Below are 23,744 nucleotides of genomic sequence, written 5' to 3'. Positions count from 1 at the left end.
GTGCTTTAAGAAATTTGTTTGGAAATGCTTTTATTTTGTATAAAATAATCACACTTGTGGTGTTCCCGGTCAAAAATGACCGGCCTACAAAAAAATTGCTTATATCTCTTGTTATGCTATTTTATCAACAAATATTAGAATCAATCTTTTTGTCAACTTGTTTTTATTTTTATTAAGACAGGTTTTGTATTTATTTTTTAAACTGATTGATCTTAGGCCTCAAATTATTCAACAACAAGTACAGCTAAATCGATACATTTGACTGAAAAATACCACATTCAGAGTGAATATGTAGCTGGATTGGTTAATCTAACTCTAAATGTGTTTCAGACTGTTAGCTGGGAAGCTGGAGAGCTGGCTACAAATGATGCTGAGATGGTCACCGAAAGAGCGAGGCAAAGATTTAAAACAGCAGAGCAAAGACAGTCAGGAGGGGGTCAAAGATCCGGAGGAGGACAGTAAAGAAACCAGTCCAGAGAGTGTCAAAGACTCTCCGAAAAGTTCCTGTTTCTGCTTCGATGAGTTACGGCGCATTCTGGATCTAAAGGTAAGCTGAAGCTCTCCGATGATGAAATGCAGGGTTGCATCGATAATGAAAATCATCGACAGCGAATGTCATTATCGATTAGTCGCGTCTGCTCACCATGCACGGAATACTTCTGCCAGTCACGTCAAATTACAGCACTGAATAACGAATACCGCTAGAGATGCACCGATTACAATTTTCTAGACCGATTCCGATTTTTCATTGAGTTTAACCTCACAAATATTTATTTTCTATATCTTTTTTTTAAACACCATTTACCCAAACTGAATAATAAAAACAAGTTTAAATGGGAACATTTTCTATAAATATTTTTGAGTCTTCATTTTCTTTTTGGACATCGCTACTCCAGTTCTTGTTAAAACACACTAGACATGCAAATTCTGTGCATTTTGGTCACTTTTTGTGTAAAATAATTTATTTTGTCCATCAAAAGTGTGCTTTCACTTTAATTGAGCGTGAGCAGCGCAGCAGAAATAGACTCGGCGCCGAAACCCGCGCTTCACTGCTGCTCACGCGGCGCTCCTGCTCCCGGTTTGATCGCACTTATTGATTAACATGCACGCCGGGGGAAAAATACTCGCTACTCACGCTTGCGGTGTGAAACAGCCGTAATTCACAAGGTTTCTACATGTGTGTTCCGTGTGCACGTGTGATGCTGATGTTGCACGATGTTAATCATGCGGCGCCCGAGTGCATTTGACCAGCATAAAATCGGCAAATGTAAGACTGACCAGCCGGTTGCCGCTCATAGCCGATCATGTGAAAATCGGCCAATTCCGGTCACCAAATCTCTAAATAATGCATTTCTATGGACAAAATGCATCTAAAAATAGTGTGAGAAACATACTGAGCTGTATTTCCATTTTGCATGAATGCTCGTCCTGACAGTCTGCGTTAAACTTCAGACTTTACTGAATGAGCGCCGGCGCGTGCATGCGCCTCAGACAGCCATTACAGAGGAAGACTATTCATATTCATCGCAAAAATATAAATTTAGCTAAAATATCTGTTGTTGGACGTTAAATTTAGGTTTAAAAGTCAACATCAAAGTATGTGTATGAGAGTATTTTATGAGACTGGTAACTGCGTGTAATTGAATATAAATGTAAGATTTTAACATTTACAGGATAAAGAAACGACGTGTCCAGAGTGAAGGTGTGTGTGTGTGTGTTCCTGCAGACAATTCCTCTTATCTGTGAACACTGAGTTTGTGTTTTTCTTTATTATTATCTTAATTTTAAATGTAGGAATTTAAACGGTCCTTTTGCTTTAAAGCTCTTTTATACGTAGCATAGATATATTCACTATGTTTTCATAGCATTCAGTTGGCAAATTAGTTTGAAGGACAGCTGTGGCCAGGACGTGGAATAGTGTGTTTTGTCAATAAAAGAAAAAAGGAGAAGCTTTTGTATCCGATTAATCGAAAAAATAATCGACCAACTAATCGACTTATCAAAATAATCGTTAGTTGCAGCTCTAATGGAACGATTACAGCAGCAAATGGCCCCTCAGAATCATCCTAATGTGCATAAATATGCCTAATTTTATCTCCTCTTTCTTCTCAGCTGGTCCACGTACTCAACATGACCTCGGCTGAAATATTCACCTACTCCGTGCAGTCGCTGGAAGACGTGGCGTCCCTTCAGGAACGAATCGCACAAGACGCACGCATTCCTCCGGCCAATCAGGAGCTGCTACTAGAGGCGGGACTTGCCCTCGAGCCGCAGAACAGCGTCATGCAGTGTGCCATCGATTATAGCGTATGTTTGACACCTTTTTGAGGCTACAGCAACTTTTTAAAGTCAATCCAACCTAGTGTTGTCAAAAGTACCGACTTCGGTACCAAGTCAGTATTGAAATTAAGCACTGTTGATCATAAACACCTCTGATTGGCCGTTGTGTTCACGAGCTCATCGGATATGTCTGTGATTGGCTACAATGATCAATGCACGGGAGCGTTTGAAAGTGGAGCGTTTGAAAGCACAAGCAGGACCGATCCGCTGATAGACGCCTGCTTTCAAACGCTCCCGTGTGTATCTGTGTAAGCGCTCGCTGAAGAGCGTCATTGATGTATATTTACAACATGTTTTTGAAGCGCTGATCATCGTAGCCAATCACAGACATATTTAATGAGTGCGTGAGTACAATGGTCATTTCCATAGATATACATAATAAAGGCTAGATGTCTTGTCCGCGCTGCTGGCCAATGGAGATCGACGTGCGCACCTGGCGGCCATCTTGTCACAGTCAGCTCGCTCACTCGTAACATTGTGTTTTAATGGTGCATGTACTTTTTAAATAACCATAACTTGCTAAATTTTCTATCGATTTTCAAACAGTTTGGTTTGTTATAAACGTCAGAGATGTAGTTATGACAATGCATACTTATGAATAATTATAACCATGGACTTCCATATGAAAATAACATTGAACAGAATAGATAGGTGCAATGAATTTACACACGCACAAGGTATTTATGTTAAATCAATATATAGGCTACTAAAACTATATAAACTATGTAAATATATATATACACTTTTATAGAATATTGTTTTTTCTTTCTGCCGGATAACAAGCATCTCTGAACTGACCACATTTTAGCCCTCTCGGTCACTCGATATGACTTTAGAAACACAACTGAGCCCTAGCACCAGGTCTTGTGAAGCTGTGTGCAAAAGCAGATCAATATATAATTAAATATGAGTACTTAAGACCATTATTAGCCAGCTAATAACTACAACCACATCCACAAAGATTGTAATTTAGACTAAAGATTAGTTGTCGTAAAATCGTTATTAGTGTATAAAACCTGTATAATTGAACAGCTCAATTGTGCTCTCAGCCTCGATAACTTGCGCAAGTAGCCGTGATACACAACTATGCTGCACGATTAAGTCGTTTTTCGAAAAGAAAAGCTGCAATTTCAACATGTTCAAGCATCCAGAATTATAGCCACGTTAATAACGTTAGTAAGGAACGAAATCCGTCAAGATTTCAGCGAGATAAGAGTATTTGTGTTCGTGCAGATCACTCACCTTACATCAGGAACCACAGAGCCCGCCAGAAAGCTAGACAAGATGGCCGCCGGTGATGCCGTTAGACTCCGCCGTAAGACATCTAGCCTTTATTATGTATATCTATGGTCATTCCAAGGTGTTTACGGCAGCGCTCAAAGCGTCACATTTTTTAAATTTCAGTATCAAAATGGTAGCCTACCGAAGTCGGTACTTTTGAGAACACTAATCCAACCCAGTTTAGCCTGATTGTGTTGTGTTTTTTAGCTGATGGACGCCCGGCGCACGGATGAGCCGCTTGTTTTCCTGTTTGACCGTTCGTGCTGCAGTTACGAGCCTCAGTTTACGCCTCGTGTCCTTCCTGAGAACGTCCGATTCGTCCGTGAGTTACTGTCCATTTCTTGCCCTCGTTCACCTCACTATATTGACAGAAATGTACATGTTGTCATTTAAAAAAAAAAAAGATTAATAGCTTTTTTTTTTCATATAACATAAACTTTAAAACATTTAAATGCAATAAAACAATACCAAAAATGTATGAAGTAAACAAATGTTTCAAATATTGAAGTGCAGAAGAACTATAATAAACAATCAGAAACTACTTTTTTTTAGTTATCGGTTTTAGTCCAGATTAAAATTAGGGATGCACAATACAATTGGTATCGGCTCATTTTGAATGTTTTCGTTATCGACCCGATAAGAAAATTTGTCCGATATATTAAAGCCACTAAATAATGGATTATTTCCTTCAACTGACACACTTCAGATGTGACCTGTTCGTCATGATGGTTTTGAATTGCTTGAAATATGATTGGAATCACTTTGAAAAGGAAAATACAGTTACAGTAAGTTTGCAATGCAAGTCTGTCATATTTGAATTTGAATTTATTGAAAGGATAGTCCCTTGAGATGTAACATCTCATTTTCAAGGGGGTCCTAAAAACACAAACAGAATAATAATACAACACAAAACACAACAACCGTACAAAACAAACATACACTACAAATATACAAAACAAAAGAAATGCTCAACCTGCCCCCACACCCACAAACCAGAGTAGAAATACAAAAACTCAACATCATACCTCAGTAACATCAACATAAGACCATATAGGCTACGTAAAATCATAATGAGAACACAACTGTAAAAGAATGTTGTGAATTCTGTGGATTTAGATTTATCGGGCAATATATCAGTTATCAAACATAAATAATTATCGTATCGGCCAAAATGTTCATATCGGTGCATCCCTAATTAAAATGTAAAAATTTTTGTGTCTATAAGTATTTGGTGTTGCTTAATAATCTGAACGGCTGTTTAAAAAAGTAACTGCTTGACTTCCTTTCTTCTCCATGACAAGTGAGTTAAAAACAGAAAGTTAACCGAGTAACCAATCAAATGCATTATTTCTGCCATTCTGTACAAAGCGCCACTTATTTTCAGAGAGTGAATCTGCATTTTATTCGAACAACTTCTCATCCATGTTGTGGTTGTTTAGATTAGATCCAAGTGCGCGCGCCTCTTTTAAGAAGCACATACAGAGTTTTATTAAATTTAACTGGTTGATGGAAAAGAAAAAGTTATCTAGAATAATTTACAGTAGGGGTGTAACAATACCCCCATGTCACAATTCGATACATATCATGATACTGAACTCATGATACGATATTATTGTGATACTTCAAGATGTGAGGTAAAAGTTTAACAATTTTTTTTACTGTTGATTAAAATGCTAAATTTGGTTTTACATTGGGGTGTAAATGAATAGGGTTGGACTTGGTGCATAGTAGTTTAATGTAGTACTGACACTAAAACTCAAAACTTAAATTTTTTCTCACACAGTCATTTTTATTTTCGGCGAACTATTGACAATACATACATAATCACTATCCACTGTCCACAATACATATTGTTGTATTTTTGTTTTGCGATATAATGTGACAATATATGTGACCCTGGACCACAAAACCAGTCACCGGGTCAATTTTCTGAAATTGAGATTTATACATCACACACTCACTCACGGTATTTCAGGGAGTCAGACACTGGCTTACACCAGTCTGCTGGGAAACAAGTCATGTTTATGATGTATCAGACTACAATAACACTTCTGAGGAAGAACAAATCCCTGGATTAGATAAAGTTAGTGGGGTTCATGACATCGAAAGATATTCAAGAGTTTATTATATAACGCCTACTGCAGGGATAGGCAACTCCGGTCCTGGAGGGCCACTGTCCTGCAGAGTTTAGCTTCAGCCCTGATAACAACTCACCTGCCTGTATCGATTCTAGTAATCCTGAAAACATTGATTGCCTAGTTCAGGTGTGTTTAATTAGGGTTGGAGCTAAACTCTGCAGGACAGTGGCCCTCCAGGACCGGAGTTGCCTATCCCTGGCCTACTGTATCATATGTGACCCTGGACCACAAAACCAGTCACATGGGTAATTTTTTTTAAATTGAGATTTATACATCACCTGAAAGCTGAATAAATAATCTCTCCATTGATGTGTGGTTTGTTAGTATATGACAATATTTGGTCGAGATACAACTATTGAAAATCTGGAATCTGAGGAGCAAAAAAATCTAAACATTGAGAAAATCTCCTTTAAAGTTGTGCATTTATGTTCACGATTGTGCTGCATTCACTCACAAAAATACATGTTTTATATATTTACGGTAGGAAATTGACTAAATATCTTCATGGAACATGATCTTAATATCCTCATGATTTTTGGCATAAAAGAAAAATGGATAATTTTGACCCATACAATGTATAGTTGCTATTGCCACAGAAATACCCGTGCGGCTCCAGACTGGGTTTGTGATCCAGGGTCACATATTGTTACACCCCTAGTTTACAGTATTTTAAAGTGCCCGCAACACTGGTAGCGTCTACACCTCAGAGAAGGGACACTTAACTGCTCTGTCTTTTGTGATGTAGAGAACGAGCCGAAGCGCTCACTGCCCTACAGTTCCCAGAGACGCACATGGGGTCAAGCGTGGCAAACCATCCGCGCGCTGAAGGAGGACTGGCAGAGGCTGCAGCAAGGCCAGAAAGTAGCCATGTAAGACCAGAACGATCTGTAAGAGCTGAGGCTGATGTGAGAGGCTGTCAGTTTCAAAAAATACACACAAAACCTGTCTTGACTGAAAGAAAACAAGTTGACAAAAAGATTGAATCCAATATTTGGTGATAAAATAGCGTAACAAGTGATTTATAAGCTATTTTTTTGTCAGGGTTAAAGGAACTCGCCACCGTTTTTTAAAATAGGGGTTATCTTTAGATAGGTGGGCAATAGGGCTGAGGCGGTTACCGCATTACCGCAATACCGCGGTCACGTGACGCCTACCGCGGGTCTGAGATCTTCACCGTCATCACCACAAAAAAAAAACATTGGCCTGCACATGTGCACGTTGTGTCTAATGACATGGATTCATTGATTCCAATGACATGGATTATGTCTAATGACATTGTGTCTTACATGGATTCAAGGTTTTCTAAACAAAACTTATCAAACGATGGAGAAAATCCGACCTTTCGCGAGTTGGGAACGCAATGTTTCATGACGCATAATATAGATTCCATTCTAGAGATGCGCGGATGGGCTATTATTTCATCCGCAACCGCATCACAAAACTCATGATCCGTTCACCATCCGTCCGCACCAACGTTTTTGGAGCTGCGAGGCTAGAAAGCTCATGGCTGTTCTAGAAAGGAGACTGATCCAATGCAGCAAAGATATTTAACGGCTAAAGTCCGTAGCCTATTGGCTCTGTTGTATCCCCAGAATTCCGATCGGCGCACAGGGAAAAAAATAAATAAATATTTTCACAGAGTAAAGTCTTCTCTACAAAATGCAATGCAAGAGATCGCACGGGCGCCTCGGCGTCCTGATTATATGTCTGCTATATTTGCTTCTTATTTATTAATTCCAGGCAATTGGTTGATGAAACATTGATTAAAGTTAAGATACAATTTATACAAAACGAAATTCAATTTAAAGAAAGGCTTTCTACAAAACAAAACTTAATAAAGTGGTCAAAATCATCTCTGACCCATCTTATGATCCTACTCATGCTGTTCACTTTTCATATACCGGTAGATTTAAAGCGGTTTACCGCTATACCGCGGGAATTTCTTGCTTTTCAACCGCGGTAAGAAGAAATCTATACCGTCCCAGCCCTAGTGGGCAAACTCATTTTTGTCTCAGTTCATGCATTGTCTTAGTTTGGCAGCGCCGCCGCTAGCTTAGCTTAGCATAATGAACGGAATCCCTTGTTACCGGATAGCATGTCGTGCATGCACTGAGACAAAAATGCGTTTGCCCACCTATATAAATGTAGGGGAGACGTTGAATAACCCCTATTTCAAATAAACGGTGGCGAGTTCCTTTAAGAATGTGGAATTTTGAGCTTTTTTCGGATTTATTTACAATACATTTAGTTCTCTAATGTTAAACAGAATGATGACATGATTTTATTCATCAGTATTTGATTGGATCATAAAAGTGGTCTGTGATATTATTAGTGAATTTTATTTCCCCCCTCTCACTTCGTTACAACAACAGAAGATAATAAATATTTTACAATTTAATTAAAGATTATGATTTTTTTCCTTTAGAACCCATAAATCACAAGACCAGTAAAACTACAGCTAAAAACGCATTTTTTTGAATTGGCTTATATTCAATGAGGAAGTTGTATTGTAAGTTTCTATTATAAGGTTTTTATTTTACTTTGTTTTAATTACACTAATGTCTTATGTCTACTACAGTATGTGCAGCACATTGGACAACCTCGGTTGGGATTAATGGTGCTATATAAATAAAATTGACATTGACAGTAATATTTATTGGTAACACTATACAACAAGGTTAACTTTTTCATTTTCTTTTCATTTATTTGTTTATTTTACAGGGACAGTGCTCATTGATTAACAGTAAAGAGTTAGCTCAACAGGATCATTTTCATCTGTTGTCCTTGGCCAGTTATTATAAAGACAACCTAAAATCAGAATATAAAAAACATAAAATGACTTTTTACAGTCCACAAGTAATAACAACATAGAAAAGTAATAATAAAACAAATACAACACACCACAATAAGTAACAAGCAACAAACTAATGCTACTTAATTGTAAAGTCTTTTTTAAAAGATTTTAAAAGTTTAAAAGTTTTTTAAACCCATTTATTAAACAAGTAAACAAAGTAGTCACATTTATTTCTAGAGGTTTTGTGAGCGGCTGTAAATGACTCGTTCTCTCTCTCTCTTCCAGCATGAGTCTCCTCAGACATAACGGCACATTGTCAAAGCAGAAGAACGAGATGGTGTCGATGCACCATAGGTTAAGAGCCACGCTGGAGTTTTTCAGCACTAGTCTGCACATCGACATCGACAAATACCAGGAGCAGCGAGCTACGGGGATCGGTATGACACGCATCATTAAATATTAGTGTACCCAAACCGGCTCTCGGTTCTGTTGTTAGCATTACTTTCAGAACGAGTGTTGATTGTCTCATGCTTTCCAGCTTCTGAAAAATTATTGAGTGTCTGGAGAGAAATGGAGCAAACCGCCCTCGACTGTGGACAGGTACATGCCTATTTGATGTTATGTTAATTAGGGGTGTGACGAGAGATCTCGCGATATCAAAATCTAAATATTACATAGTTTTCCTATAAACCTACTCTTATCACAGGAGAATACATCAGTATCAGTGATGCGCGGGTCAATGTATAAACAACCCGCACCCGGCCGACGTTTTCAACTAAACGCAACGCGGACCGCAAAAAAAAGAAAGAAAATATTGTACCCGACTCGCTTCCTGACCCGCATTTTTTTAAAGTAGCGAGTAAATGCTCATCGTAGCGTCATTGGGCGATAGACGGAGGAACTAGGGGTGCGGACGCAGCATTTTTCTGAATGCTGTATGATATCGCCTAGTGTTTTGTAATAAAGGCTTGATTTATTCATTTATTTTGTTTCATTTTTTTAACAATTAAGAAGCTGCATGTGTTTATCCAGTCTAATCGAAGAGTGCGTCTCTCCCCCGACTTTCCCAACAACCCCCCCCCCCCCCCCTCCCTCTCAGAAAACACATAAAACTGACATTACTGAGCTATATGCGTTTAAAAGTAGCCTATTAAAATGGCACAATGGCATTGCTCAGTTCAACGTGTTGGGAAATCGGGCATTTTGTCCCGCGTCAGCTTTTATTCAAAAGTTAATAACGCGCTCAACATTCAGGTAAATAAGGATTTCCCACTTTCATCTCTGCCTGCAGACTGAGCTCGTGCGTCATCTTCACGCCAGTTATTCTGCCAATAAAGTGTTGGCCTGTGTATTTCATAGAATATTGTGTCTAGTACTATATAAATTACAAAGGTTTAATTGGCATCTTTATTTCAAACGACCCGACCGACCGCGACCCGAATATCATTAAAAATATTTTTGGATAACTCGTAACCGCGGGTAACCGCAGGCACCCGCTCATTTTTGATCAACCCGCGCATCACTGATCAGTATGTTATTAATTATGTGAACTGTTCATTTCAAAATGAAACCCTCGCTCTTGAGTTTGCATTTTTTGAGGTCCACAAGTTCCTGTTCAAGAAGTTACAGCGGCTGTAGCATCTCTATCGTAAAGAAGTGGCCAAATATGAAAGATTATGTGGTCATTTGAATTAAAAGTTTAACAGTTGTTTGGGATTTGATTATGCTGTAAAGTGTAACAACAACAACAATCTCAAGGCCATTGGCGCCCTCTGCAGGTATTTGTTATAATACATGTGCATAAGTTGATAATATGTATATTAATACATTACTTTATGGTATTTTATGTCATTTTAAAGGCTATTGTTCACTTGTTTGTTTGTTGCATTGTTATTAACACAATAAAAATATTTTTATCCGATTAAATAATTATTTAAATAATTGAACAATTACTCGATTACTAAAATAATTGTTAGTGACAGCCCTAGATTAGTTAAACTGATCTGCATTTTGTGACTTTCAGTTGAATATTTTTCCAGTCATATTTTGTCATTGAATATTTCTTAAATATAGTGCTTCTTAAAAATGTAATCTCGTCTCGTTCTCGTGAACCCAACATCGTGTATCGTCACACCCCTATGTATTTGCTATCATAGCGAATGTTTGTGTGGTTGTAACCGTGTGTTTTAGTGTTGTAAATTGTGTGTGTATCAGACAGAAGACGCCCATAAACTGGAAGAGGAGATGATGACCCTTCAAACTGATATCGTTGAACTCCAGAGACAGCCGTGGAAGAGTGGAGAGGCTTTAGAGACGCTGTAAACCAACACACACACACACACACAACACACACACACACACACACTAGTCTCATTTAGTCATACTGATGATATAATGTTTGGTGTGAATCATACATTGGGCTTTTAGTGGTATGATTTAGTAAGAATATGAAGCTTTTACTCTATAAAAAAAAAAGGGATACTTCACCGATTAGCATTAAGCGTTGTATCAGTAGAAACCCGGTAGTATTTTCGAATGACCGTTCCCCCCCCCTTATGTCCCCCTGAGACGAGAGATTTCTGTATTGTGTGTCTGGAAAAAAACTCAGATGACGCAAAAATCGTCATTTAGCGTCGTCATCATCTGAGGCTTTCCTGGCCAGAGGCTCGAGACTACAGCCAGTAGTAGGAGCGAGACCCGCATGTCTTCAACCGGCCCATAGGGGGCGGGATCTCACTCAACGAATGTACAAATAGTATTTATCAACTAAATCTTCATGGAGACACGGCTCACGGATAAAACGGCGTCTTTTCAGTTTCGAGTCGACTAGTAGCCTAGGTGTATAATTTCTTCCGATACTGGCCTCTGTAACCGGTAGGCGTGGCTTCGGAGTGGCCGTAGGGCAGCGAAGCAAGTGCATTCTGGGAGTTGAGCCAAAAATACATTTTCTGGCTTTTCTCAGTCTAGAAGGCACCAACTTCTAAAATAATTTCACATTTCAACTACATAAATGACCCAATTTAAGTACACATTCATCTTTCCAGCGATGAAATATCCCTAAGTTTACGGTTACTAACTTTATCAAATCCAGTGAGTTGTTCTTCCTCAGAAGTGTTATTGTAGTCTGATACATCATAAACATGACTTGTTTCCCAGCAGACTGGTGTAAGCCAGGGTCTGACTCCCTGAAATACCGTGTGTGTGTGTGTGTGTGTGTGTGTGTGTGTGTGTGTGTGTGTGTGTGTGTGTGTGTGTGCGTGTGTGCGTGTGCGTGTGTGTGTGCATACGCTCCCACTCACCGATGTTGTGTTTTGCAGTGAGGTGAAGGCAATGGAGCTCTTCCGTAAACTGAGAGAGAAACCCAGAGGTAAGATGTACACTAGTCAACATCCACAGACCGCATGAGCCTCCCCATCATGTGATCTGAACGTCTCTTTACTGTCTCCAGAGCAGCGCATTAATGGCGACTGCCAAGAAGTCATCAAACTGGTGGTTCAAGCCGTACAGTTCTACGAGAGGAAGTTACGGGACTTTTACACACACCTGAGGTCTGTTCCTGTGAGACATTTCATCAGATTTCAGTATTGACGGCTGTGATGTAATATGAGCTCTGTTCCAATCCCTAGTTTTCATGCGTTGTCTACATAGGCAGCAGTCTAGTATTAAATCTCTTACATGCTGTAGTAAAACATTAGCATGTTTAAAAACGTAATACTCTGATAAGCCAAAAAATTATACCATATAAATATATGATCTATCAGTAGTACATTTTTAATTTAATCAAAAAAAATTTTTTTTTCAGTATTTAAAGGAGAACTCCGGTCAATTTTAACATTGAGCTCAATTTTTAGTAAATTTGGAGTGCTGTCAATACAGAGAACAACGACAAAAATCGGTGTTGCCTACACTGTGTTATCCTCTTTTTAAAATTTGCACCCTATTGACTTGAATGGGGTCTAATTTTAAACCTGCTTTTATTTCTCTTATCATCCTTGATGTGTCATTACAAGTGCCCAGCCATGTTGAGTGATTCCTTCAGAGTGAACACGGTGAATCTGACTGCAGGAGATGTGAAAGATATGAATAAAAATCAGCCAGCACACAGACCTGTATTTACTTCCTGTTTTCGGTCGAAGTCCAAAGTAGTCGATTGTCGAGTTCACGCGTGTGATCATAGGTAACTAAAACTTTGCGCGTGAACTCGACAATCGACTACTGTGGCCTTCGACCGAAAACAGGAATTATTATCTTCACATTGATCAACACATTTGATTTAAGTATCTTAGAAGTAATTTTTTTTTGTGTTTCCTTCATATTTTCCTTGCTCTATCTTGCATACTAAGAGTGGCTTGTTCAGAGTTTGTAATATTTCCCGTACACACGTATAAACTGGCGGTTGCTGTGTGCAGTAAGACGATGGTGTGCCGGCAGAGAGTGCTGGAGCTGCTGCCCCGTGTGGAGGGGATGGTGAGTGCGATGGCCCGCAGTGAGAAACGACTGCTTCATCTGCAGGAGAAGAGACAGAAGGAGCTGTGGAACCTGCTCAAAGTCGCCTGTGTACGTACAACACTCGTGCTAGCCCTCCCGTGGGTCCATTATGCACAGGACGGGAGTCAAACCAAAGTGTATTCAGACACCATCAACATTTCTCACATTATCACTGTTCATTTGAACTTGATATTTGACAGGTTTTGTCCGTCCTTCTGTTAGACTGTCTCACACATGAATTATGTTGAATATCTGTCAGCTGGTAAATTGAACTACACAATTAGATAATACCAGTTTAGCTCAACCAGTTACCAAGCAATGCTTCATTGTGTTCAGTGTGTGTGTAAAAAGAGCATTAGCAGTTAAAGACAAAACACTTAAAACATGATCAGCTCAAAGTGTCTGAATCATTTTAGGTCCCACATTTCTATAAATTTTACTGTATGAAGAATTTTTGTGTATAATATGTCACAGTTTACTTTATTTTGCTCTCCTCACTTGAACTATAGTGTCCTGCGCACACTAGTAAACAAAGGTCAAAAATTATATCTGGATAATTTTTGGTTTGACTCTACTTAGGGTTTGGAGTATTTATTTTTTCCCCCACATTAATTTCACACGTCTAGTACAATTATGTGGTTTTGTTTCATGAATACAGTGTATACTTTTTTCTTGATTTACCGCAAAAGAATGGAAGTGACATGTGACAACTTGCCCCATAGGTGAAACCTGCGCACATATATTCAAACGCACATAACTATAGAATTAATTCTTGATGCGCACGTGAGCGCCATCAGTGTTTCTCACAGGTTCGTGTTTAAAGTCTGTGTAGAGAGAACGGTGTCGTCTTAGCGGCCCCTAATTTAATAACTAATGATCATTGCGACGGAAGTGAATCAATCAAAACTAACTTTAGCTGAAAAATATCTTTATTCAAGAACCGCTATAAAGACAAAACAATCTGTTACCTTAAATTATACGTTTATCTCTGTAAAGCTGCTTTAAAACAATCTACATTGTTAAAAGCGCTGTATAACTGAAGATGACTTGACTGTAAAGCTGCTTTGAATCAATGTTAAAAGCGCTGTATAAATGAATATTTATTATATTTATAATACAATGTTAAAAGATGCTGTATAAAAAGGCCCAGATGGCCTACATATGCACCAGATCACACTGTCCGGATGCTTGATTTGCGCTCGTGTGTTTTAGAGTAAGGTTCGCAGTCCCGTGAGTGGCAGTCCAGATGGAGGACGGACCCCGCCGGCCCCCGGACACCCACTGATGTCACACAGACCATCAGATCCCAGCAGCCCTCCTGACACACCGGAGACGTGAGTCCAGCGTGTGTGTGTGTGTGTGTGTGTGCGCACGTGTGTGTGTTTCCATCACTAACGTTTCTCTCGTGTGTCTGATCTAGAGACGAGTCTCAGGTCGTGATCGAGGAGAGTAAGATGTTCGAGAGCCGTCTGCAGAGTTTAGTGCAAGACACCATTCAGGAAACTGAGACCAACATGCAGGTAATCCGCGGGAGGAGTTCACTTCTTAATGTGCGCCTGTTATTCTGGTTACTAGTTGGGTCTCCCGAAATAGGTTTATGTATTTAATGTGTTATTTGTATAGGGACAGATACAATAAACATAGATGAACATACTGACAACAGCCAATGCGTGTATCATAGTGCTTGTAGCTAAGGCTAATTTGCAACACTTGTCCCTAGAACAAGTTTACATTTACAAAAAACACTTTAATTTTCTCATAATATCCACTGCAGCGTCAGCTCTTTTCTCTCAGTGTCTGAAACTGTTCATCAAGGATTCAGTCTCTAAGCCCCGCCTCTCTGAAAGCTGCTCTGCTGTGATTGGTCAGAACCCAAACGCTCATTATCATATCTGAATCTCAGCTCTTGATCACAGTGATACGAACAGTGACGATGGCGTGTGTTTTACCGTATCAATCTCATCAAAGTGGATTTGCTTTGTCAGCAGAAAACAGCGTCTTCTCCACATGAACAACGTGAACCAAACTCTCCCAGTCTCAGATACACTAGTGTTTGAGGGCGGAGCTAAGAGACACTGTACAGCCAATCAAGATTAGAGGATGACATTATGCAAATTAGTTACAAATCTACATAGGTTCTGCAGGAAGTGAGACTGAATTACTGACGACTGTTTTCAGTTCAGAATCACTTCTTTCTCTTAGGAGACAAAAACTTTATTTATCTGCACTTTGATCTGTGAAACTATGCAGAGGTTTTACATTCACACACAGCTAATTCACTTTAAGAAATAACTATTTGTCTCGAGTCGTTAATGAGTTTCAAAAACGTCAAAAAGTCACGCCACGAATAACCATGACAATAATTGTTGACGTTATCCATCATTGGATTTTTCCAACATAAATCCCTAGTAATCATAATAATCAGTGTAACATGTAACTAGTGTAATATTGTGATGATTAATTGCAACAATTGATTTGAATAATGCAATAAACTCATTAAAACATCACACACACACGTTCATCCTGATGTAAGGGTTAATCTATGATATCTGTGTTTATCAATTATGCATTCTTTAAGTTTTGTGTTTAGAGCAATATTAAGAACGATAAGTAATAATTATAATAATTAAGATAATATATTATATATATATATATATATATAAATGTGAAATATTTGTAACTTTGTTTACAAGTAAGAAAATGTAATCCTTGAGGATGTTTTTGTGAATCCACGTTAAGAGATGACGAGAGATTATATTGATATTTGTCGTTTAGATACTGAGGGAGTGGAAGTGGTTGAATGGAGGACAGGATCTGGCTTGACGTCACTGTGACCTGTCACTCAAACTGCTCATTACCTCAAAAGCAAAGAGAATTGATGCTGTACCGCCACCAACTGGAGGAAACACGAAACTGCAGGCAGTGTGTGCTGGCCAGTCAAGCTGGGTGCCTTTCCTATCTATAAACCCTTGAAAACTGTTTTTATTTTCTTTTTTTAAAATATAATTTGTTAATCAAAGTTTCTTGTATCAAAGTACTTGACTATTTTCCAGCCTTTCTGATGTTTTTGTTGCTGTCTTCTATGCAAACGCCTCTTCACATGTATCGGCTCTATGACGAATTGCTTTTGCTGTTCCTAATTTGTAAGTCGCTTTGGATAAAAGTGTCTGCTAACTGTAAATATGAATCTGTCCTCGTTCCTCTTTACTGTGAGTAGAGGTTTACTTTTGTCATGAGATCTTCATGAACACAATAACAAACGTCCACATTTACACATCGAGTGATCAGACTTTCCGTGCGCATCTGAATTTATGAAATATGCAAATTAGAGCTTTAGTTGAGGAAGTTATTTTTATATGCTGGAAAAAAAACTTTAAATATTTTTAGTTTTAGTTAATTTTATTGTTTTTGTCTATAGTTTTTAATGAATTTTTTTTATTTTTAGTATGTCAAGAAGTTAAACCATTTGAAAATGAGAAATGTAGCTGAAATTGTTTTTATATTTTATTTCATTTCAGTCTTTCATGGGTTTAGTTAAAGGTGGGGTATGTAATTCTCTTTTTTGGCCATTTTTTCAAAATCACTTAAAATCCTATTCCTAACTCACTTACAGCCACTGAGTTAGAAGCACTGAAATAAAAATTAAGCAATTTAATCATCTGTGGAGCAGGCAGGACTCAAAAAACACCAGCCAATCATTTCCAAGACCACCTAGAATCATTGGACAGTAAGTGTGTCAATCAATCGGTCGTACCATTGATTGGTCCATGTTCTTTGAATGGGTGGAGTCAAAGGAAAGAAGGTAGGACCATTTGAGTTGTGTATTTTCAAAATCTACCGGCCGTATTTATTTTAAAGAACAGCCACCAAAATATGAAAACTAGAGATTGTAAGCTTTCAAATGATATATAGTTTAGTTTGTCAATATTACTTTAGGATTTTACTATATTGTTCTAAATATATAATGGCAACGTTATACAATACATTATAATGTATAAGTCGCACTTTTTTCATAGTTTGGCTGGTCCAGCGACTTATATATGAAAATTAATTAATACTGACTGAAATTAACCAAGAGAAAGCATTACCGTCTACAGCCGCGAGAGGGCGCTCTAGTTAGCAGAGTTGTTCAGAAGCGACACCGAGGAAGAACTCAATGGATTCAGTGTTGTGGAATGAGATCGGGAGCTTGGTGAACTTGTTTACTCGCTGGTTTATGCTAATTTAGCCTATTCAGCCTCAGGTATATGTTCTTTATGCTATCGTGTCGCTGAATAACTGTGTTACGCTAACACACCGGACACTATTCAGCCTGTTGTTTTGTGTGATATTGTGGAGCTGAATAACTTGCCTTTCCAGATTAAATGTCTGTTCTTGGATTTTGTGAAATAAATTTCTAAATAAATGCGACTTATAGTCCAGTGCGACTTATATATGTTTTTTTTTTTTTCTCTTCATGATGCATTTTTTGACTGATGCGACTTATACTCCAGAAAATACAGGGTAAGTACATATAACAAGGATGAAAAGCAAATGAGAATAAAGTTAATTCAGTCAACGTTCCTCTTTATTAATTTCCACAACATCAGTTTCTTCTTCTCGTCCTCTGCTTTTAACATAAATCAGTTTTTTTTTTTTATGGGAATAAAAACAAGAAATACAGAGAAGGTCATGGAGCGTCCTCTAATAACTCCAGCCCACAAACATAGACAACCATCTTGTGTGATAAATACGTGTTTGGCAATGAAAGTGGACAAATGTGAGTGTGACATTCAGAGAGTACCATTAAACCCTTGAACTATGAGCACTACAGACACATCAGCTCCTGTGTGACGCCTCAGAAACTAAAAAACAATCAGGATATTTATCGAACAACAAATTATATGGTGCCACGTGTGTAACATTAATAACTGCTATGATATGTTGTCACATAGTGAGCTGGTGATGGAGGATTGGTGTGGACAGAAGTCATGTGACTGGTGATCCTGTTTCTTATTGGTTGAGGTTCTAGAGGGTTTAAGGCCAGATTAGTTAACCGGGAATTACAGGGGAAAGTGTGTTTTTGCAGGCGCTGAAGTCGTGCTGTCAGCTCCCCGTGTTTCTTTGCTCTCCGTTGATGCCTCTCTGGATCTGTCCGTCGTTACACCTCCAGCTCGAAGCCCATGCCCACCTTGTGTCCTCCGGCGTTGAAGTTCTTGGCGTCGATCAGAGCAGAGAGAGTCAGCTTCACACCTGCAGAAGATACAACACATGCATTATGCTTCATTGGCACTTATTACAGATTTAAAGAGGACCTATTATGCTTTTTACAACTCTCTTTAGTGTGCAATGTTGCTGTTTAAGGCGAGACACTACAGGTGAATAGGGTAACACTTTTAACTAGCAGATATCACCATGACACTTTCCCAGTTGATTACCTACATTAAGATGAGAAAAAAATGTATTACAAGTTTTCTGTAATTTAATGTTTAAATATGCAAATTAGGCAATATCTAATTAAATATGCGCTAATTTGCATATATTTAAAAAAAAAACTAAATCTGAGTATTGGATAAAGCCAGGTTCAAAGTTATTTTTTAATTGTGTTCACATATTAGATGGAAAAAATGACAGAGGGATTTATGGATATCTACTTTTGTTATCCTGTAAATCTACTGTCAATAGCCTTAAAAAATTTATTTTCGCCATGTTTTTTGGAATAAAATGTTATATAGATCAGGCTAGGAATAATATATTTACAAATCCCTCAGTAAATGTCTTCATGATATAACTAGGTACAAGACTGGAAGGTTTGGTGTGTATCGGTGCGACTGAAGTGGAGATTTCAGACTTGGAGAATGAGAGAAAAGTCATTTTGAGAAAACGGGCTTTAAAGATTTATCATCAGCCAATGAGATTGCGCATTCAGCACTTTCACTTTCACGATTGGTTGCTGATAAAAAGGAAATGGCCATATTTGGATCCGACAGCACTGTACAGGAGAGAGAGCTTTCTAGCAGTGTGTGTGACGACGGTGCAGACAGAGATCGCGGATCATGATGATTTAGAACGACAACTTTTGTTGAATTTATGAGAAATCTAGAGACGCAAACAGACAAAGTGCAGTAAAATAAAGACCTAAATGTGTATTTCTGACTTTTTTTTCACCACAAGTCTGAAAGAAGACATGTTATTGAAGACAAATATCCAAAAATCTCAAAATTGACCAGTGAAAAAAAAAACTATGTTTTTGCCTGCCGTGTCTCGCCTTAATCATGAAAAGGTTTTTCTCCAGCGGGAGTTCTTCTCTATATCAGTGTCAGTGTTTCTGAACTCCTGAAACGCCTCCATTGTAGTCTTGAGTTACTTCCAGGAACGAACACGTCACAATATTCCTCATTTAAATAAATAATACGCAGAATAAAGGGGCGGGGCCTGGTTGAGTTAGTTAGTAGTGTGTTAAACTGGCGGTTATGGTAATTAGGGGCGGGACATTTCCCAAACACACTCGAAGCGCTCAACCAATCACAACACACTTCTCCAGCCGACCAATCAGAGCACAGTGTGCTTTTCAGAAGGAGGGGCTTCATAGAGGTCAACAGTCGATTTACAGAAATAAAAACTAATTTACTCCATAAGGAATTTGATTTTGAACGATAACTTGTAAACCTTTACAGACAGCACTACTGTGAGCGACGAGGTTGTTAATCAGTGGTTTATTTCAGCTTATTTTTAAAATAATAGTTTAACAGTGGAATTTCTGGTGAAAACTACATTACCCATGATGCTGTAGAGAAACAAAATATCTCTTTAGCTCCGCCCACTCCCATCAAGCACTGTGAATGACAGTCGTTCTCCCTACTCTTTTAAAATCTGAATTTTTTATATAGTATATATATATATATATATAAGATCAACATTTGTAAATGAGTAGTTTTATATTTCTCCATCGTGTGTAATACGATCATGCTGTTCGCAATGCTTCATGGGATTGTAGTTCTTTCCCTCACCAGGCCATTCAAGCATGAAGACTTCAAAATCAAGCCTTTGTAAAAGACATACCGGTAATATGGGACTTTAATGCCTGATTTTTAAACAAATAAAAGTGTTTGGTTACCTGGCCGAAGGCTCTGTGTGTATCCTACTCCAACCAGACTAGCGTTATTCACTTTGGCCTGAGGAGAGACACACATGGGCATTGAGTGTCAGTAATATTGGTCAGGGTTAGCAGGACAGTGACAGGATGGTGTTCTGGAGACTCACAGCGATGGAGGAGTCTTTGTCCAGCTGGTATTTCGCAGCGATGCCGAAGCGTGTGTTGTTACTGCCGGCGGTCCAGGCCAGATTCACTGCCGTCTCCAGCTGACCGTTCACCTTCTGATAGATGGAGCCGCCGAACTCTGTGCCATCATTACTGCAACACACACAGAGGCACGCGCACGCGCACACACACACACACACAGACACACAGACACACACACAGACACAGACGCGCACACAAAGGCACACACACACAGGCACACACAAGCACACACACACACACACACACCATTACTTTCAGGAGAATAAATACTGTTTGTTAATCACGTCTCATTGGCACTACGAGCCAGGGTTACTATAGTAAAAAAAATAATAATAATAATAATTTGTCACTTGAAATAAAATATTAAGAAAAAATGTGAGCATTTTATTTCTGCTAGTTAACAGGAGAACATTTCTTATTTTCATTTAGTTTAACAATATACTAAAATAAACTTTTTATTTTAAAAAATGAATTAAATTGACAAACACAACAAAACGACTAAAACTTTTAACAAAAATGTAAATGGAAAATTAAAATTAATTCAAACTATCTATAAAAACTATAATAATTATTAAAATAACAGGATGCTTTTTCAGAGTTTAAGCAAGAGTAAAAATGAACTAAATTTTTTTTTTTTTTTTTAAATTGATTTTTGGCATTTGTGAATCAATTCAGAATCGTCCACGTCCACATCGCGATGCATCTAAGAATCGATTTTTTTCCCCACCCCTAATTACTATGGTAAGTACATGTAACATATGTAACAAGGACACTGTAAAATAAAGTGTTACCAAACTTGGTTCACTCCCATTATTTATGAATGGGAGAAAATGCGACGTGTCGTGGAATATAAAAGTAATAAATAAAAGTGCTTCCTCACACATTGGTGTGTAGCTGGAAGTCTCCCGCCTTGTAGCCCAAAGCGAAGTTGTTCTGGGCGAGTTTGGACTTGGCGGTGTCGAAGGCCATCTGGTAACCGGCCAGCCAGCCTTCGTATCCCAGAACCGCTGCGGCGTGAACCGTCGGGCCGGCCAGGTCGAAGTCTAGATCACAGCCGGCGTTCATGAACTCACGCTTGTATCCCGTCTTCAGCTTAGCGCTCTTCTTCCTGCAGACGTCAGAGAGAGGGTGACAGTGCTGAACACTCACTGGGAAAGTACTTTTGACTCTGAAGACGACGCATGGGCGTCGAAACGTTAGTCATTTTGCACTAATAAAAATCATTTAAAACATAGTGTGCTCCGGTCCTGCTCCTTGGTCCTAGCTAGACCTCGGGTCTCCTTGGTTGACTTACTGGGACCAGTTTACTGAGGCAAACATGTTTCACTGGATTGAAATGATTGAATTCTAACATGGGAAGTATTGAATAAAATGTTTTAAAATAAATAAATAACTTTATTTTATTTTATTTTATATGACTAATTATAAATATATATATATAAGAAATTAACAATTACATATGTATAAATTAACAATTATATACATATAATTAATAATTGTGTGTGTGTGTGTGTGTGTGTATATATATATACTTTGTGTGTATGTAATGTGTGTATGTGTGTATATATACTGTGTACTGTCTATATATATATACACTGTGTGTGTATATAAATATATACTGTGTATGTGTGTATATACTGTGTGTGTGTATATATAATGTGTGTGTGTGTGTGTGTATATACGGTGTGTGTATATATACTGTGTACTGTCTATATATATATACACTGTGTGTGTATATAAATATATACTGTGTATGTGTGTATATACTGTGTGTGTGTATATATATATATATACTGTGCGTGTGTGTGTGTGTATATACGGTGTGTGTATATATATATACTGTGTGTGTGTGTATATACATATATATATATATATGTATATATACTGTGTGTGTGTGTGTGTATATATAAACTGTGTGTGTATATATATACTGTGTGTGTGTGTGTGTGTGTATATACTGTATATATACTGTGTGTGTGTGTGTGTGTGTGTGTGTATATACTGTATATATACTGTGTGTGTGTGTGTGTGTGTGTGTGTGTGTGTGTGTGTGTATATATATATATAGTGTGTGGGTGTGTATATCTGAATGTATTTAATATAATACTTTTTTTTACTATGATTAGGCTTTGAAAATTTAAATTCAACAATTTTTCTTTTGTCTTTAAGCTCAGTTTTGTCATTAAAAAAATATATGACCTAAATATAATTCATACTCATGATCTTAAATTAGTATTCAGAAATACTAATCACATTTCAAAATGCATAATCCAAAATCAACAAAATGATACTTTTATTAAAGGAAAAGTCACTTGTTTATTAAAGTAAACTCTATCTGTAGCTTGAGAGAGTTCACGTACCCGGTGTTGGGCACAAACGAAGTTTCCAATCCCAGCTTCAGTCCATTGGCCAGCTTCACAGAAACAAGACCGAATACTGCATTACTACACACACATTTAATCTGTTTATGCAGATGTTAGCAATGGCGACCTGGACTCACCTGATCCTCCAGAGTCACTTCGGATGTGAGAACGTTATCCGTGTTCCACTTCTGGTTCAGACTCAAGCCCAGATCCTTCACTTTGTACTTGGTCTCCAGGTTTCCAGCCGCCTTTCCGGTGTCTGTGTTACTGGAGCCGCCGGTGGAAAACTCCTGAGAAACCAGAGGAAAACACAGGAGGTGAAAGAGAGGAAGAGCGATGCAGAATTGACCTATGGCTAAGCCACGCCTCCAAAGTGATGAGCCAATCACAGTGTGCATAGCTAACCCAATACACTCGGACATTCTCTGCTTCCACGTTCATTTTAAATGCATTGCAGTTAGTCAGTTTTCATTCGCTTTTATATGTTTTTTCTTGTCATTTTAATATTTAAATGGTCAAACGGTGTTCATGGGGTACATGCGACTCCGACACACGTATCCCGAGAGGCTGGGCGACGACTCTTTCCCAAGCCACATCTCACCCGAGATCAGCGTCTGCTCTGGATTAAGTTATGAGACCACGACACCAACTAAACGTGGATCAATTAAACAAGGATGTCTACGTCTGTTCTAAGGAAAGTCAACGTATTTGAACGTTATCTTTAACATCTCTAACGTAACGTTAGCCTAACATTAGAAAGCGGTAACGTTAGCTTCTAGCTGCGTTGATCATGTCACTTCGCTTCATTAACGTATCTGTAAATAACCCAGATAACAAATGTTAGCAATGTTGTGCTGAATGATTCATGTAAATACTGTAGCACTAGCGGAGAGGTCGGCTAACGCTACTCTCGGTAAAGATGGTCAAAAGGCTTGTCCTGGAAACACAACTTAGACCTGTACATATTTAATTTGAACATCAACCATTAAAGTTATTGAAGCACAACATTTTAGACAACTGTCTACCAAAACAACTGGGCAACTTTTTTTTCTTTCTTT

The 23,744-nt window shown here is 38.3% G+C and overlaps 2 protein-coding genes across 2 annotated transcripts in view; one reads left to right on the top strand and one right to left on the bottom strand.

Moving 5' to 3' along the window:
* The window catches only part of ikbkb (inhibitor of nuclear factor kappa B kinase subunit beta), a 36,004-nt gene extending 18,533 nt beyond the window's left edge, over positions 1-17,471 (top strand). Inside the window, exons 10-22 of the mRNA XM_079636557.1 lie at positions 331-547; positions 2,113-2,307; positions 3,829-3,943; positions 6,505-6,628; positions 8,839-8,990; positions 9,092-9,153; positions 10,768-10,871; positions 11,871-11,920; positions 12,002-12,101; positions 12,963-13,110; positions 14,254-14,375; positions 14,462-14,561; positions 15,817-17,471. Of these exons, the coding sequence (XP_079492683.1) occupies positions 331-547; positions 2,113-2,307; positions 3,829-3,943; positions 6,505-6,628; positions 8,839-8,990; positions 9,092-9,153; positions 10,768-10,871; positions 11,871-11,920; positions 12,002-12,101; positions 12,963-13,110; positions 14,254-14,375; positions 14,462-14,561; positions 15,817-15,864 (1,537 nt within the window). The 3' untranslated portion in view covers positions 15,865-17,471. The remainder of the gene's footprint in view (positions 1-330; positions 548-2,112; positions 2,308-3,828; positions 3,944-6,504; positions 6,629-8,838; positions 8,991-9,091; positions 9,154-10,767; positions 10,872-11,870; positions 11,921-12,001; positions 12,102-12,962; positions 13,111-14,253; positions 14,376-14,461; positions 14,562-15,816) is intronic.
* Positions 17,472-17,590: 119 nt separating this feature from the next.
* vdac3 (voltage-dependent anion channel 3) overlaps positions 17,591-23,744 on the bottom strand; it is a 14,774-nt gene continuing 8,620 nt past the window's right edge. The window contains exons 5-10 of the mRNA XM_079636560.1: positions 22,824-22,976; positions 22,684-22,736; positions 21,204-21,431; positions 20,284-20,434; positions 20,138-20,195; positions 17,591-18,273 (exon numbers count right to left, since the gene is read on the bottom strand). Coding sequence (XP_079492686.1) covers positions 18,182-18,273; positions 20,138-20,195; positions 20,284-20,434; positions 21,204-21,431; positions 22,684-22,736; positions 22,824-22,976 — 735 coding nt within the window. The 3' untranslated portion in view covers positions 17,591-18,181. The remainder of the gene's footprint in view (positions 18,274-20,137; positions 20,196-20,283; positions 20,435-21,203; positions 21,432-22,683; positions 22,737-22,823; positions 22,977-23,744) is intronic.

The sequence above is a fragment of the Phoxinus phoxinus genome (assembly GCF_949152265.1).
Source record: "Phoxinus phoxinus genome assembly, chromosome: 15".
Lineage (NCBI taxonomy): Eukaryota > Metazoa > Chordata > Actinopteri > Cypriniformes > Leuciscidae > Phoxinus > Phoxinus phoxinus.
Note: the sequence above shows the minus strand (reverse complement) of the source record. Positions and strands in the feature narration are given on the sequence as shown.